General features: G+C 35.8%; 1 protein-coding gene across 1 annotated transcript in view; it reads left to right on the top strand.

Annotated features, from left to right (window-relative positions):
- Nucleotides 1-8,066, top strand: part of LOC114364417 (A disintegrin and metalloproteinase with thrombospondin motifs adt-2) — a 20,986-nt gene extending 12,920 nt beyond the window's left edge. The window contains exons 12-13 of the mRNA XM_028320581.1: nucleotides 3,749-3,924; nucleotides 7,716-8,066. Coding sequence (XP_028176382.1) covers nucleotides 3,749-3,924; nucleotides 7,716-7,982 — 443 coding nt within the window. The 3' untranslated portion in view covers nucleotides 7,983-8,066. The remainder of the gene's footprint in view (nucleotides 1-3,748; nucleotides 3,925-7,715) is intronic.
- The last annotated feature ends 7,934 nt before the right edge of the window (nucleotides 8,067-16,000 follow it).

The following is a 16,000-nucleotide window of genomic DNA, read 5'->3' as shown; positions in this document are numbered from 1 at the left end:
TACATACATACATAGAATAAAGTGGGCGGTACAAAATTATAGATGAAATAAGATTATAAATACATTACATTTTATTTACTTATTACATATATTTAACAGTTACATCCTTGATTAAATAACATAAGAATAGAAACATAAATATAAATAAATTATAAAATACGACTATAAAATCGTTCGCAGTAAAGTTTTTCGATGTAACGTAACATCGCAGTAACAAGGCATCGATATAACAAGGCGTCGCAGTATAATAACTTCGCAGAAAGGTTTTCGAAGAAACAAAATTCGATGTAACGTTTGTCGCACTCACGTAGGTAACCCAAAAAAAGTATACGTAACACTTCAGGCGTTCAGGGTGAAGATACATTAACAGCAGATGTTCTTCTTTTCAAATAAGTTGGAAAACAAACGGTAGATGCTGGTCTAGGGTTTAATTAAAGAGATACCTATACACAAATAATATTTCAGTGTTGCTTTGAATTTATATCACTTGTAGCAGAAAAGTCATAATCATTAGCTTGAAACTCATAATTCTCATAAATGAAAGATATTCGGGCGTTGATTCCAGATCCTCCTTCGCGACTCGGACGCAGCGCCGTCACCGCCGGGCCCCGCCGGCGAGCAGTGTGCGCAGCTGGCGTGCCGCACGCCGCACCGCGCCGGGTTCTACTACGCCGGGCCCGCGCTGCCCGGGACGCCTTGCGGGAATCAGAAGGTTAGATCTGTATGTAAAAAAAAAAGATTTCAGACATGTGGGCTAGACAAGAAAATATATTTTCTTCAAGTGCTCATGAAACGACGAGTTGGTACAATAAACTAATGCAAATTCACCTTTCATCACAATTGCTAACATACAATTTTGTACGTGTGTTGCGCTATCTTCAAAATATTTAATCACTCTATGATCAGATCTTGTACCAGATTCGTAGAGAAAAGTAGGTAGTTCAGTAGGCCTAAGATGCGCGCCGTGATAACTTTCATCGACGTCAAAATGTATGGGCAAAATCGATAAAATGGCGTGATAACCGCTTATCGCGGCGCGCATCTTAGGTCTACTGGTGGTTTTTTTTACACTGTCACAAGTTTGAGGTCGTCTTCCATCCACGATACAACTATCAGGTGTAACCTGAGGTCTAAGTTATTTTCCATCACATCATCTGCACCTGCTTCCAGTGGTGTCAAGGTGGAGAGTGCGTCCCCGCCGGAGCCGGTCCTACGACCAGCCCAGCCCCTAGACCGGAGGAGGGAGCAGGGGAAGCGGGGGAGGGTGGCTGGGGCACCTGGCGAGAGGCAGTCTGCCGCTCGGGCTGCACGGCGCGTGCGCGTGGCTTTCGTGAGAGGCGCCGCATGTGTTCGTTAGCTGAGGGCTGCAGCGGCACCGGGTATGATGTCGTGCTCTGCGATGATTCCAAGGTAAGATAAAAACCTTAGCTAAACGAGGAACTTCAACTATCCCTTGGTTTGACTTTGATACAGATAGAGCTGATACAACTTCCATACCTACATGATGAATGATATCCTATCTACTTCGGCCCATTTGAAGACGTAATTATTAAGAGGAATGAATAAAGGCGCTACTATGTAACAACCGTTTCCACTTTCCACTTATCAAAAGCGCCGTAAGACTACGGCTCGTGTCCCCTTAGAAAATTATTGCCACGAAAACATTGTCCATTTAAATACCAGCCATTACCAGGTCGGCTGGTGTCAGGTTTAAAATTACCTATTGTTTTCAGAATTGATTTCACCATATTATCAGAGTCACCGTAATCAACGCTAAATTTTGTCAGTGTGTGCGTGCGCGCCGCATACGTATTGGCGCGCTCCCATACAAATCGCGCTCGGGCGTTTCTATGAAGATGACCTACGCATTTGTATTTACTCTGATATTATGAACTTTATTAAAATGAAATAAGTTGAATGGACAACGTGAAATATATTTTTCAATGCCAGTTAAAGAGAACAACATTATAAACATTCTTCGCAGGTGTGCGGCAAGAAGACGCGCGTGACCGCGGGCGAGTTGGCCAGCCGCAAGTGCGCGGAGTTCGCGGCGCGAGTACCGGCGCTGGACGCGCGCGCAGGCGGCCTGCAGGCGCCGCACGACCCTAGTGAGCTCACCATAACCAGCCTTTATTTAACCTCTACAGGGAGGCCAAGAAGCTAGGGTTGCCTTCTCTAAAAGGCAACAGAGCGCGAAACATGAACTCTTCTTAGGCCCGGTTTTTTGATTCGTAGTTAAAATAACCAATGGTCAAATTTGAAAGATGTCAAATGACAAGTGATTAAATATCAGAAAAAATGTTTTTCGAACAATGGTTAGCTTGACTTTTAGTACATTTTTTAACTAATTGTTTACATTTTGTTAATATTTAACCATTAGTAGCAAAATTTTACAATTAGTTATTTTAACTATGAATTAAAAAACTGGGCCTTATTCTTCTCCCTTTTTTGTCAGCTNCGCCAGCAGCTACGACATTAATATCGTAGTAGTAGTGTCGCGTCGTAGAAGTGAGCATTGAAAACATGAACCAACTTGCTTTTTTTTATCGCCAACAGCTACGATATTTCTATCGTAGCAGTTAGTAGTGTAGCAGTAGCTACGAAAACAAACTCCTTGCTCCATTTTTTCGCCAGCAGCTACGATACTGTCGTAGTAGTAGTAGTAGTAGTGTCGTAGCAGTAGCTACGTGAGCTATGAAAACAAACTTGCTCCATTTATTCTTCAGTGGCTACGACATTTTTATCGTAGCAGTGGGAGTGTCGTAGCAGTAGCTACGTGAGCTACGAAAACAAACTTGCTCCATTTATTCTTCAGTGGCTACGACATTTTTATCGTAGCAGTGGGAGTGTCGTAGCAGTAGCTACGTGAGCTACGAAAAAAAACTTGCTCCATTTTTCGTCAGCAGCTACTACATTTCTATCGTAGCAGTAGCAGTAGTGGGTCGTAGAAGTAGCTACTTGAGCTACGAAAACAAACTCCTTGCTCCATTTCTATCGTAGCAGTAGTAGTAGTGTCGTAGCAGTAGCTACGTGAGCTACGAAAACAAACTTCCTTGCTCCATTTTTTCGATAAAAGCTATGACTTTTCTATCGTAGCAGTAGCAGTGTCGTAGTTGTAGCTCCGTGAGCTACGAAAACTTGAATTTGCTTCATTTTTTTCGTCAGCAGCTACGATTTTTCTGCCGTAGCAGCAGTAGTGTCGTAGTAGTAGTTACGTTACGAAAATATGAACTTTATTTGTGCTTTTCGTAGCAGACTACGAAATATAACTACGACATTGGAATGCACGATTTAACTGGATTTAATTTGTCGTTAATCAATTCAATATTATTATCTTCTTCTAATAAGTTCTACTGAAAAGAGCGAATAAGGAATTCAAGTCATTATTCGTAGATGGATGCAAACATATCCATGGTCCTCGCTAGTAGACTGCGAATGTTACAAAACAATAAGGCAGACTAATATTATTATTAACACCTAACTACAAGGTATGGTAGGTATAAATAATTTGAATTTGAATTTGAATTATGGCTGTAGTAATTTTTATTTTATTGCAACGTGAATGGTAAGATCACCGTGATAGTTCAGTCTATTTTTGTCATATTTTTTGTACCAAAATTGTCAGTCACTATTTTACGCAGACAGTTCAAAAACTACATTTCCATTCCACATTTGTTCCCCATAGCTTTCTTCCGTTCTGCGACTCTTGATCACACTTTAGGAGGCAGCCACACTTGTGTTGTTTCAGCGCGCATGTGGATGGGTTGCGCGGTGTTCTGCCGGCGCGCGGCGGGCGGAGGCTTCTACGCGCCACGAGTGGAGCTCAACGACGCTGGTCTCGACCCCTACTTTCCCGATGGAACCTGGTGCCACCATGATGGCACGCAGGACTACTACTGTCTGCAACACCACTGCTTGCCGGAGGTACGGTTAGGAGCCGATGTGTGGCCACCTTAAAGCTTTTATTTCGTTGCAGCAACCAGTTGTGTTGCAAGAAAAGCCAACAAATGTCAAGTACGGACGACAGCAAATACTGCAGTATCTTAAATACATAATAAGTAGGTAATTGTCAACTGTTATTGTAGTTAATTTTCTACAGACTGAGTTATCAGTTGTACTTCCATTGATTTGCACATGCTGAAAGTTGTATACAAACACATTTCTCGACTATTATAGGTAGTTCCTGGCAGGGTTCGAAAATATCCTTATGATATATGTATATCGGATATATATCATAAATATCGGATATTTTCGAACCTTGGTTCCTGGTGATAACATGATCACACCCCAGGATTGCTTCAGCTTCTTTAACAATGCATAAACTAAACCAAGCTTTCCTTACTCACATCTTCCAGAAGTAGGTATACCTATTGTCTTCTACACCTAGAATATTTAAAGAAACTACGAGTACTTTATCTTCAACTGCTGTCAAACATCACCCAGTATCAAGCGTTCCTACAGTAAATAACATACAAGCGCCTATGAGAATAATGACGACAAAATATTCAAGTCCGACCGCATGTCATGCCGCATGTACGCTTTAATCCTGTTTAATGCCTATTTGCCTAACACTAGTGCAGTATTATGAGAATAGTCATTTATAATTTTAATTACCTACTTAGGTACATGGTAATAAAATACCTGCTAGTAATTTAATGAATGACAATAAATATCAGTAGCGTATACATAACAGTGTGATTTAATATGAGGATGTTTTGTGGCATGTTGAATGGTGCGTTCGCTTTATCAACGTTGTATGGAATGTCTCAGATTTGACTCATGTGGGTTATTCACATAGGTCCACGACTCTATTATTCTTCTTTTCCCACTAGGGTACATTAAATTTTAAAATATTCATGTATGAATTCTCAATGGGTCGGTTCACCACAATATTGCAGCGGCGGCGGGATTCGAACCAGCGTTCCTTGGATCATGAGTCGGCCAGTCCGACACCTTCACCGTTGGGTTATTGTCGCCTTCACCAAATGCATGTATGTAGTCACAGAAAAAGCTTTTGAAAGCTTGGCTAATCTGATTTTTTTTAATGATAAAGTATAACTTAAGTTAAATAATAAGATCCTAATTGATTTTGCCACAATATTACACAGTTTGAGAACCAATTGATGCTAGAGTTGGATAGGCACAATTTATCATCCTGAGGTAGGTGTCGTAAAATGATAAGCCGGTGCGAACGTCAAATCCTATTGTTTGTCAACACTAGCGTCATCTCACGTGTTCTCTCCATTCCATCAAAATAAATTACATAAACTTCTTTACTGCGGATAAATTATATAAAATATTTTTTGAACTAGGTAGGTAGGGGTAGGGATAACACTACTCTACGAGTATATCACCACATACCACACAAAACGGACGATTATAAAAATTAGAACGGCACACTTTATGCGGTCTTATCTCTAGGAAGCGATCTCTTCCGGACCCGGGGAGGAGATAATCTTGTTAATTGTAAAGCAATAAACCCTTTTTGGTTTGTATCATTAATAGTATTATTTTGTTCTATGCTAGCTAACAAGCGACCTTTTCAATGATTAAACCATGGATTTTCATCGTATCGTGCTTAGATATCATAATTTCAGTTTCAGTATGTACCTACTCGTCTCACTATTTTATGATGAGACTCGTAACTTATCCACGTCATGCGTCACCCAGCGCATCGGATCAACTATAAACCGCTCGCTAATTTGTCACAATTTATCTAGACATTTTAAAATGTTGCTACATGTCAAATATTTTTCTTTGTGAAAACATGACGTGTAAAGTGTTGGTTTACTTTGATAGTGCGATTAATAAACAAACTGTACGCAAAGCATAAGCACACTGATTTATCATGCTTGTGTCTTACTATCTACTTTATTAATTACTTTCCAGCTTGATTAAGTTTTGCTCTTTATTTTTAGCCAGCTTGTAAACAAATAACATCTCTTTATGGTGGTTATTAACTTCATGTATTTTTAAAATTTTGTTTTTTGCCAGTATATTACATTTTATGGCTTTAAAGATAAAACCACCTACAACCTTACTTTAATCAAGGTTTCTTGTGGTTGCTGTTTGATACGTATCCGACGGAAGTCGTCGTTGGATTGTGTAGTATCATATTAATTGCGGTTAATAACTATTGCTATTGTTGATACAACAAGCTTGTGGTCATAGATAGATGAATCTTCTTCATAGAAAGAAATCACTAAACTGCATTGATACTAATTATTATTTATGTTAAGTAAGTATTTCGAATATACTATTCTTAAACATCATTAGTAATTTCTGTTTAATCACTTCAATATTATGTGCTCAACATATTATTATTTGTAGAAAAGTTAGTAAAGAGATAGGTACTTAGTTAATGTTTCTTTGACATAAGTAGGGTTCAACCTTTGACACTAATTTGTCTTATTGTCACCAAGTCGGTTAATACAAATAATGAGCTTAAGTGGTAGAGATAGGCGCAGTTATGAAAATATTTTTCTTAACTTTGTTTCTAACTTTTATTTGGTGGATATCCCCTAATTTACTAAGTACACCTACTTAGATAATAAAATGTAACATTTACTATACCTACCTATACGTTTAAAACAATATACATAATTGTGTACAATTAAGACAAAGTTTAGAGTACTTGCCTATCTACATAACATAAATACTAATCAGTGTGTAATTACTAACGCTGCTCAATTAAGCCAGTTTCAATCAGAAATGGAATTGGTACTATTGTCGAAAAACATTTTATTACAATTTCATTAGATATCTATGTGGTGTTGCTTATAAGGTGTTTTCATTAGCTAATTGGTAGGTGCGCCACTTGTAAATTGAACTAAACGTACGAAAAGATTTACCTACTTACTAGTTCGTTTCAATAATATTGATTATTATTATTAGTAGTATTATTAGTATTAAATTCTTTGTATTAAATTCTTTAATAAATTACCACAAACTGTTGTAGAACTACCCATTCATAAATTCAAAGCACATATTAAAAGTACCTCAATGAAAAAGGGCTACTATAAAGTCGATGATTATTTAAAAGATAAAAATGTTTGGGATACGTTACCTTAGATTAATAAAACCTAGATAGATAGTCAGTGCACGAAAGGTGAGGCAGATTTTAGTAAGCCAGAATGGCTTACTCGTAAACGTCACATGAACTNACGATTAAGACAAAGTTTAGAATACTACAAAACATAAATACTAATCAGTATGTAAAATTACCAATGCTGCTCAATTAAGCCAGTTTCAATCAGAAATGGAATAAGTAATTTCAGTTTATCGAAAAACATTTTATTACAATTTCATTAGATATCTATGCGGTGTTGCTTAATAAGGTGTTTTCATTAGCTAATTGCTAGGTGCGCCACTTGTAAATTTAACTAAACGTACGAAAAGATTTACCTACTTACTAGTTCGTTTCATTATTGATGTCGAAATACGGACGCTTCTACCTGATACATTTCAGTATAGAATTTGAATCTAAGTTATTTTATTAGATAAGTTTTTCAAGAGGTCTTTGCATTGATTTATAAGGTGCCGATAATTTTTTTCTATACATACTAATACCGAAAGTATTTTTATACTTAATTCACAAATCAATCGAGATTGTTGATCTGTTGCAGGAAATATTCGAGAGTTTTGTCACAATTTTGCATTATCATTCGTACTATCACTACTCTACCTATCAGTAATTTAGTCACTGTTGTTCACAGAATTTCAAAATGACTGCTCAGTGGCATATCTGGGAGCTGCCGAGCGAAGATATCGGTGGAGCTTTTAACGCGCGGGCCTTCCAGACGCCTGATGAGGAGACAGCGGCTAAGATCAAAGCATACCTTTCGCTAGACGATGGGGGGGTGCCCCTCGTCCGGTCAGCCTTCCCCCCGCACCTCCCTGAAGAGCCCGAAGATAACTGGGAGGTCAAAGACTACGTGGACATACCACCAGCCCCCGAGAGTGACTCACAACCTCACATGTAGATATCAAGGGTTTGTCTTCCACTCGAGTAAGCTCGGCCGATAAGACATGTTATTGTCTTTTGTGTATTTTGCTATTAAAGTCTTGCCATTAAGTAAATAAGTACTTAGTTGTAATACATTGTATAATTCAGTATTATTTTGTTTATACAAACGAACACTGCAGGTGTATTTTTTGCAAACTACTTTACGCATTTTTTCGTTCAAACATTTACATGATTGTACTGAAATATTGATATAGTTCAGCCTACTGCATTTATTAGTTAAGAAGTATAGAGGGGTATGATTTGTATTAAGAAGGCGTTTTTGTACTTAATTATTGTTTTAGCCAGTATTAAATAGATTATGAAATAAAACCAGAATACCTACATAATAGCTGTAAATTAAAGGCGAAGACAATTAAATATTAATTTACTACTTGGTGATTTCGTATGTTCTCAAGTTCTGTGAATATTGTATGATTTAATAGAGATAATATTTTCATGATATTAGTCATTACATATATGCTTCACTAATGCAATCATTGTACTTTTATCTCGTATTTTGTATCGTGTTGATACTCGTATCACTTCTTATTTTACATGAAGTGGTTAGTTGTTACAATGCACTAAGTTACAATCATAGAAGATAACATAAAAGGCTAGTCGTAATGATAGGTGATTATTACGTTTTATAGAACAATTTATTAGTTTTTTTATTAGTTAAGTAAGTGCCTAATTAGCATAAGTACAATATGAATATTTTATAGATACCTACAACTACATACAGTATTATATTATCTAGACTTAAAAACATGGTGCATTTAATTATAAATAAATATATCATTTTATTTATGTATTTTAAAATGTGTTTGATTACAATTGTTAGTCCCTATTGTTAATTGATATTGACATTCGAGATAATAGAAAGAATACGAGTACTAAATACAAACGAAACGAAAATTATGTACAGTACATATATTACTTTAATTAATTAGTTCATTAATTTATTAATTGTCGTTACCGGATAAATTTTTAACTGTAGAATAATTTTTGAAAATTTATTTTCGTTATTTTATTCCATACACAGCCGTTAAATGGGTAAGTAGGTACCTATTTTTATGGAGTCCCATTCGAATCAAATAACAATCAGCGAGGTTCAACTTTTGCTTATAAACAAAGCAAATTATGAATGCTATGGGATCTTGATGGAGGACTAATGCTCTATATCAAGCTATATATGAAAAAGCAGGCACATTGTTTTCTGTATGAGTTTTATTGTTTTCCGTGGCACGATTGTAAATGATTGTGATTTGCTTAAAATGGCTAAAGTACATAAGCATAGGTACTTAATCACGCGTTATAGAAGTAAGTAGAGAATACAATAGCACTTCCTTTGTATCGTAATGTATGTTAAGTGATAGACTGGCACCGTGCTTCGCATACATGATGTGTGAGTTATCACACTTACGATAAATAATGACATCCACGGTACGCCAGATTTTTCCATGTATATACCCAGCTATCTAAATAACCCACGATTGACAGACCAAGAGCCGCTTGGAATAAGAAATGTACATGTAACGTATTATGGAGGGAATAAATTACTGATAAATAGATGGCAACTTCAATCTTTAAATTAGCACTTACCATGAACCAAAGTAGCGGAAATAAATAGTTATGTATACGCTTGTTAAATTCTAAACTGATTGACCAGATTTTTTTTAAACTACGATGATAAATACAGAAGAAATTTCTACTTTGTATTTTTATTCGGAAAGTAGCTTTTACCATTAAAAACTATCTAATTAGTAAGTAACGATAAGATATAAAAGTATAGGTATTTCCGCCGATGTCGTTTCATAGAGTAAATACCTAGGCAATAAGCTCGACTACGAGACTGAAAATTCGTAGTCGTAATCGACTCGTAGATATAATATGATGAGGATCTTACCTACCATATTTGAAGTATTTTACATCTTCGTAGATAGTAGTAATAAAACCTACTCTATTTATAAACATGTAGTTACATTTTATTTCTTTACTAAACATATTTTGGTGGCTCTACATTAAGAGATTGAGGGTCGATTTAAATTCTTGATCAATTTAGTATGAAATAAATGTTTATGTCTGAATATTATTTGAAACTGGAATAGATGAGTTCGGTTATTTTAAGTGAACCAGTGACCAGATTTAAAAAAAATCTCACGTCTCATCGTAATAATGAATTTGGAAATAGGAGATATGGACATTACTTATCTGCCTATCTATGTATATTATAATTTTGAGGTCTAGTAATTAAGATATAATTAATGACAATGACCAATGTCTATTTACAATTAAATGTGTATAGTCCCGTACGGCTAGCACGAAAAACTTTCGAGTTCGAATCGTTTGCGTATTCGACAAAATTCGATACTCAATCTTCGAATTTAACGATAACGTGACAATTTTGATTCTCACAATAAGTTTTGTGCAACCATTTCTCATACTAAGTTCACTTTACGACACGTTCACAAGGGCTCTGTTGTAGTTTTCGTACTAAATCTTTTGATGGCGATTCGAAGACGCAAACGATTCGAACTCGAAAGTTTTTCGTGCTAGCTGTACCGTTCGCTTCAGTTTACATATACCTATTTAGTAATTTTGTCAAATATACATATTATCTACTGTTATGTGTGTATACAATTCAGTGTCAATTTTATACAGATTGATTTGTTAGCAAGATTGCTTAAAACTATTTCATTTATTTGCGCGGACTGGAACTAGGTACCTAGGTTACCCATACAAACTTCTATCATTCAATGAGCCCGCGTTTGTCAAATGATTTGAATCAAAGCATATCATACATATTTTTTCCCATCTCATGAACAGACGTGCAAAAAAAGAATTGCTTTTCAATTTAAACTACTTAACAGTTCGGTTCGCTCTATTATTTGGGGTACATTGGGCAGATGCCTATCAATTTAAACTACTTATCAGCTCTATTATTTGCTGAACATTAGGCAGATTTACGTCTCACATTGCATCCTCACATGTTCCTATGCTATTTTTATTTCATCTTCATTCCTTACTAATTTTATTTTATGCCTACTGACCTCAGCAATAAAAGCAGACCACTCTTAAAAATGCAAATGGTGTTTTCATGTCGTAAAACAAAAGTTTAAGAGTATCATCGGGTATGTTCAGTGTGGAACTGCGATAAAACAAAGAGCTAATTCTGTTGGCAACGAGGCCCACGCGTGCGCAGGAGTCCTCTTACATTTACACACAATACTAAAAGCGAGACCCTATTGTTTCCCATAAAAATGATCGCATTACCAAAATTTTAACATCGAAGGTAGTACGATAGCTGGCTGACGCATTTGCACGGACGTCGCTTCTACACATACCGACACCATCGTAATCCATAATACATGAAACAATATGTTATATGAAGGGATTAATATTTACCAATTAGTTTTATGAAATACCTAGTAGGTAGGTACGTAACGTTAAAAAAGAGTAGCCAAACCATAAGGAGTAAAGTANGTGAAGTGTGATTTAGGGTTAGGCTCGATTCACTTGAAACAAAAACAAGATGATCGTTATATTTTGGTTTACTTTCACGAAATACAGTTTTAGGATAAGACCATGGCCGTGATTGTACAATAAATGCATTTCACCAAGAGAAAAAATATGCATTCAGTGACGTTACAAAAACATGACCATTTATTTAGCAGGATATTCTAAATTAAATTAATTTTAAACGCGTCTTAACGATTCCGTGTTTTGTTAATACTAACATTAAATGCTGGAATATGTGAGTATACCAATTTAATTTCCATCAAATAGGTTGAAATTGTTTAAATACTTTCGTCTAAATGTTTTCTGTTGTTAAAAAGTAGTCGGCCTCTAAGTACTGCATACGTAGGTATTACGTACCTACCGACTGGCCTAAATCCAAGGACATGAATAATTTTAGGAGCTGTTTAAAATACTTTTTTATTTTATGGAGAAGAGCCTCTATAAAGTTTTCAACTAAGTAGTGTCTACTCCGTCTTTTTGTCCGTGATCTATGACTGCGCTCGCGCATCAATGTCTTTCTGAGCTACATACTTTATATTCCGCCAGCATTTACTTTTTTAATGAACATCATTTGCTAGAATAGGTAAGCAGGCCATAATTCGCTCCTGACAAACGTCACTCTCGGTTTGAATTGGTAAAACTGTTAGCGCATGTTTAGCATAACCATACTCGTGAAATAAAACATGCATGATGTTTGCAACGTGAATATTTTATTTATTTTATTACTTATACTATCAATCAAATGGTACCTACCTATTTAAAGTTTTAGTAGTTCTAATTTATTACAATCATAAAGTTCTAGATGGACTGGCAATGTAACTACGAGTAGATCTTACCAAAATTAAATTGATCTGACGTGTCTATTATTTTAGTTAAAGGCGGCCCCCATGAAATTGAGCCGAGTTTTTTTACCCCACTCAAAAAGCTACTTGCCTACTTACTTTTTTCCAGCACTTGTGTCACACGTAAATGTCTTTTACTCTACATTGATCGAATTAACAACTACTAGTCATACAAAACATTGGATATATTTTATTCAAAGAAACATGCCTAGACCTCGGTGGACTGGATATGGGTTGAAAGCTGTGCTAGTTAAAAGTTTAGTACCTAGGCCTACACACTTCACAGTAGGTCGAAGTAATCCAATCTTGGTGTTTCGCGTAACCAGCGTAATTGTGGAAACTTTAGTCTGATCGGAGCGTCATCAGCTCGAGTACAGGCATTTAACTCGATCGTCACGCTATCTTGCCAACCTATTCAAGTTGTGCATCCACAAAACATTTACTTCTAAAGAGCGCATACTTGTGTATTGAATTCTAATTCATAGAACTAATGTGTCTGGCTGTATTCACTCATAATTACCGCTCATTACATACATATATTCCTACATAACATGAATTACTTACATGCATAAATAGTCATTATATTCGCTAAGTCAAAATGTCAAAAATTAATAGTTTACTGGTAGTAAAATAACATGTAAGGAAAAGATCATTTATCATTGCAAGTTTTTATATGAAAGCATGAAGTACTTTCAATACATTCAATCGTCAAATTATATTGATTAATCCAGATGTAATATCGATATAAATTCGTGTGGAATTTAAAAAAATCATTCGAAATAATCCACTGAAACTGCTTAGAGCAGCATTTACCGTCTTAAACTTCATAGGATTCCCCATGACTAAACCAAACCTGTTTTCAAATGGCTAACGAAAATTGCTTCTATTTGCGAAGGAAAACTTGAACACACGCATGAGTGTTCAAGTTTTCCCAACCTAACACAAGTTAGGTATAAATTGCGGTACCTGTAAGAGTAAGTAAGTACGTCAATAGAGTTTTACTAAATGCAAGGATATGAAAGTAGGTCTATAAAAATGTATAGTATTTGCTTTTGTAGTCTGCTGCGTGTTTGCTCTGACTAACTAACTATGAAACGGTTGGACTTATTTGGACGAGACTTTCATTGGCACTTTGCTGATGTTTGCTGATTTACACTTTTAATTTACGGTGCAAGAAAATTCCTTTAAATAGTTAACAAAATCCGTATAGGAAGTTACCTAGCAATTAAACATCTTGTTATGTTGTAAATTATACCTATGCATCAGATGACTTCCGCTTAAAAACTGCTCTTAAAGACACATCCTTGTGGTAAGAAGTCAATGTATTTTGCCGACGGCGGCGTTTCGCAGTAGACCCAGAAATCCGCCAGAGCCATTACTTAAAATATTTCAAAATTAATGTGATCGGGATTCGTACTTGAAGTTTTGCGCTCAACGGCTCAAGTGCATCAGTATTTTTAATTTTTCTTTATTCAGGAAAACCACAATTCTTTATATTATAAAATTTACTTAGGTACAGGTTTCAGGTCAATTTAAATTATTATATTTTTTCCGCTAAGTTCCTCCAAGTAGATAGTTGATCAAGTATTACCATTGAATGAATATTATTATGGAAAAAGAGGATAATTAGTGATGTAAATTGAGAAACTTGTCGGGCTAACGCGGACGATGACATTAGTAGGTATGTATCTTTTCCTTGAAATTCCTTGACTTATTTTCTTAAGTTGAGTTGCACCATCTTACTTTAACTTTGACAAACGTCAAAATCTGTCAAACTCCATACAAAAGGCACCGTTTATTGTTATTGTTACGATTAAGGTGGTGCAACTCAGCCTTATTGTGAGAATTCAATGAGTAAAAGTAAAGTGCGCAAACAACTGCCAAACGTGTGTTTGAATGTTCCAATTTTTCTTTTTTTGTAACGCAAAACACTTCTCAAATTAAACTTTTATTGTTGTATTCGGTGCAATCCCAGCTACAATATAACATTCAACACGCACTCGACAGAAAATGCACCGCAAAATGCAACTTTTTTCGTGCTCCACTCCAGCGCATCCAGCGAATAGACAATTTGACCTGGAATGTGAAATTATTTATAACATTTGCAATTCAAAACTCAGATGAATGTAGGTAGGTAGGATCCTGAAGTACAATATTACAAACATCTTTACTCTGTATTTGAGATAACAAAGAATAAATTACATTAATTTATTCGAAGTAACTTATTTTAAAGTACTTAGGCAGTTAATTAGGCAGGTAGGTACTTCTATATCACAAAGCCCTATGTACATAGTAATGAGCACATATAATTTGATTAATAGCTTATTAAAACATCGGTAAACAGTCTTTTGTTTATCGGGCCTGTCCATTGAACGTCTGTCGACTCACTGTTGTTGTCCCCTTACAATACCTAGACCTACTGTACATTCATATGCGCATAGTGAAACACTGTTTTAGTACACGAGTTATCGAAGAGGTCACTTGCTAGCAAGTAAATAAAACATCATTATAGAATCTATACCTAAATGTGTACGTAATGTGTGTACCTATGTGTGTGTATGTAATTGACCATAGCTAAATAAAGTCTGAAAGTTACCCTACAAGCACTGAAACTCCTGTAAATCCAGGAGAGCCCGCCCAGAAAAAGTAGAGAAGTGCCGGGGGGTTTTAAACGCGTCATATAACAGTTTGAATATGTCCACGAGTGCGATACTAAATTTCAATATAGGAGACAGTTCAATAACAGAGATGAAGAATGAGTTTTTGACAACGGCCATCTGCCTGTAGCAAAATTGCCGGAAAAGTTTGTCCTTGTCAAGACCAAATTGGTTCAATACTTATAACGGATATGGTTATTTGCTGAATTGAATTGAGTATTTTGAGATTTCCGATCTCAGAGACTATTCCCACAGTATGTGATGGACGATTGAAAGTGTTGAAACTGCTGTGGTCATTCCAGTAGAACGAATGTGAATCACATCGGTGCTGAAAAAAGTTTAAGATGTCAGTTTTCAGAAGGAATATTTTGTGATCCACCTACAAGCATCGTTTTAACATCGCTTGCGCATTACTGGGAAGAATTTTAATAGGTAAATGATGCCCTTTTATCAATGACTCCCATCGGTTTCGCCATTCCACGATTAGATTGTGATCTCAATGACGTGTTACAAACGTAAAAGTAGTTTTCAGACAAATTTTACTTGGAACAAGTCATTTTAGACCTAAATGCATCATAAACTCATAGGTTTTAGGTGACACAAATTGTAATAGGTACTGAAAGATAGAGGTTACTAAATTACTCTAATTTTAAATTTCCATGTTACATCTAACATAATCTTCTAGCAGCTGTAAGTAGCGCTTCTAGTTAATAAATATTTATAATTTAAAATATGTTTAACATTCGTCAAATAATTAATCACATGGCATGCAAAAATGTGAAACAGTATTTTGAAATCGAATGTATTGCGCGAAAATGTATCTGAAATAACGGTTAGTTAGCATGAAATTCGGAAATAAATAGGTAAGTATCAATTTACTCTTAATTTGTAACTAGCTCTACTATTTTTTTTTCTCCGCAGAAAAATATTTTCGATTTAATTTTACATACTCACGAACAAAAATGTAATCGTAAGAA

Source organism: Ostrinia furnacalis, unplaced genomic scaffold, assembly GCF_004193835.3.
Source record: "Ostrinia furnacalis isolate ACB-3 unplaced genomic scaffold, ASM419383v2 OfSCF7395, whole genome shotgun sequence".
NCBI classification, from domain to species: Eukaryota; Metazoa; Arthropoda; class Insecta; order Lepidoptera; family Crambidae; genus Ostrinia; species Ostrinia furnacalis.
Note: the sequence above shows the minus strand (reverse complement) of the source record. Positions and strands in the feature narration are given on the sequence as shown.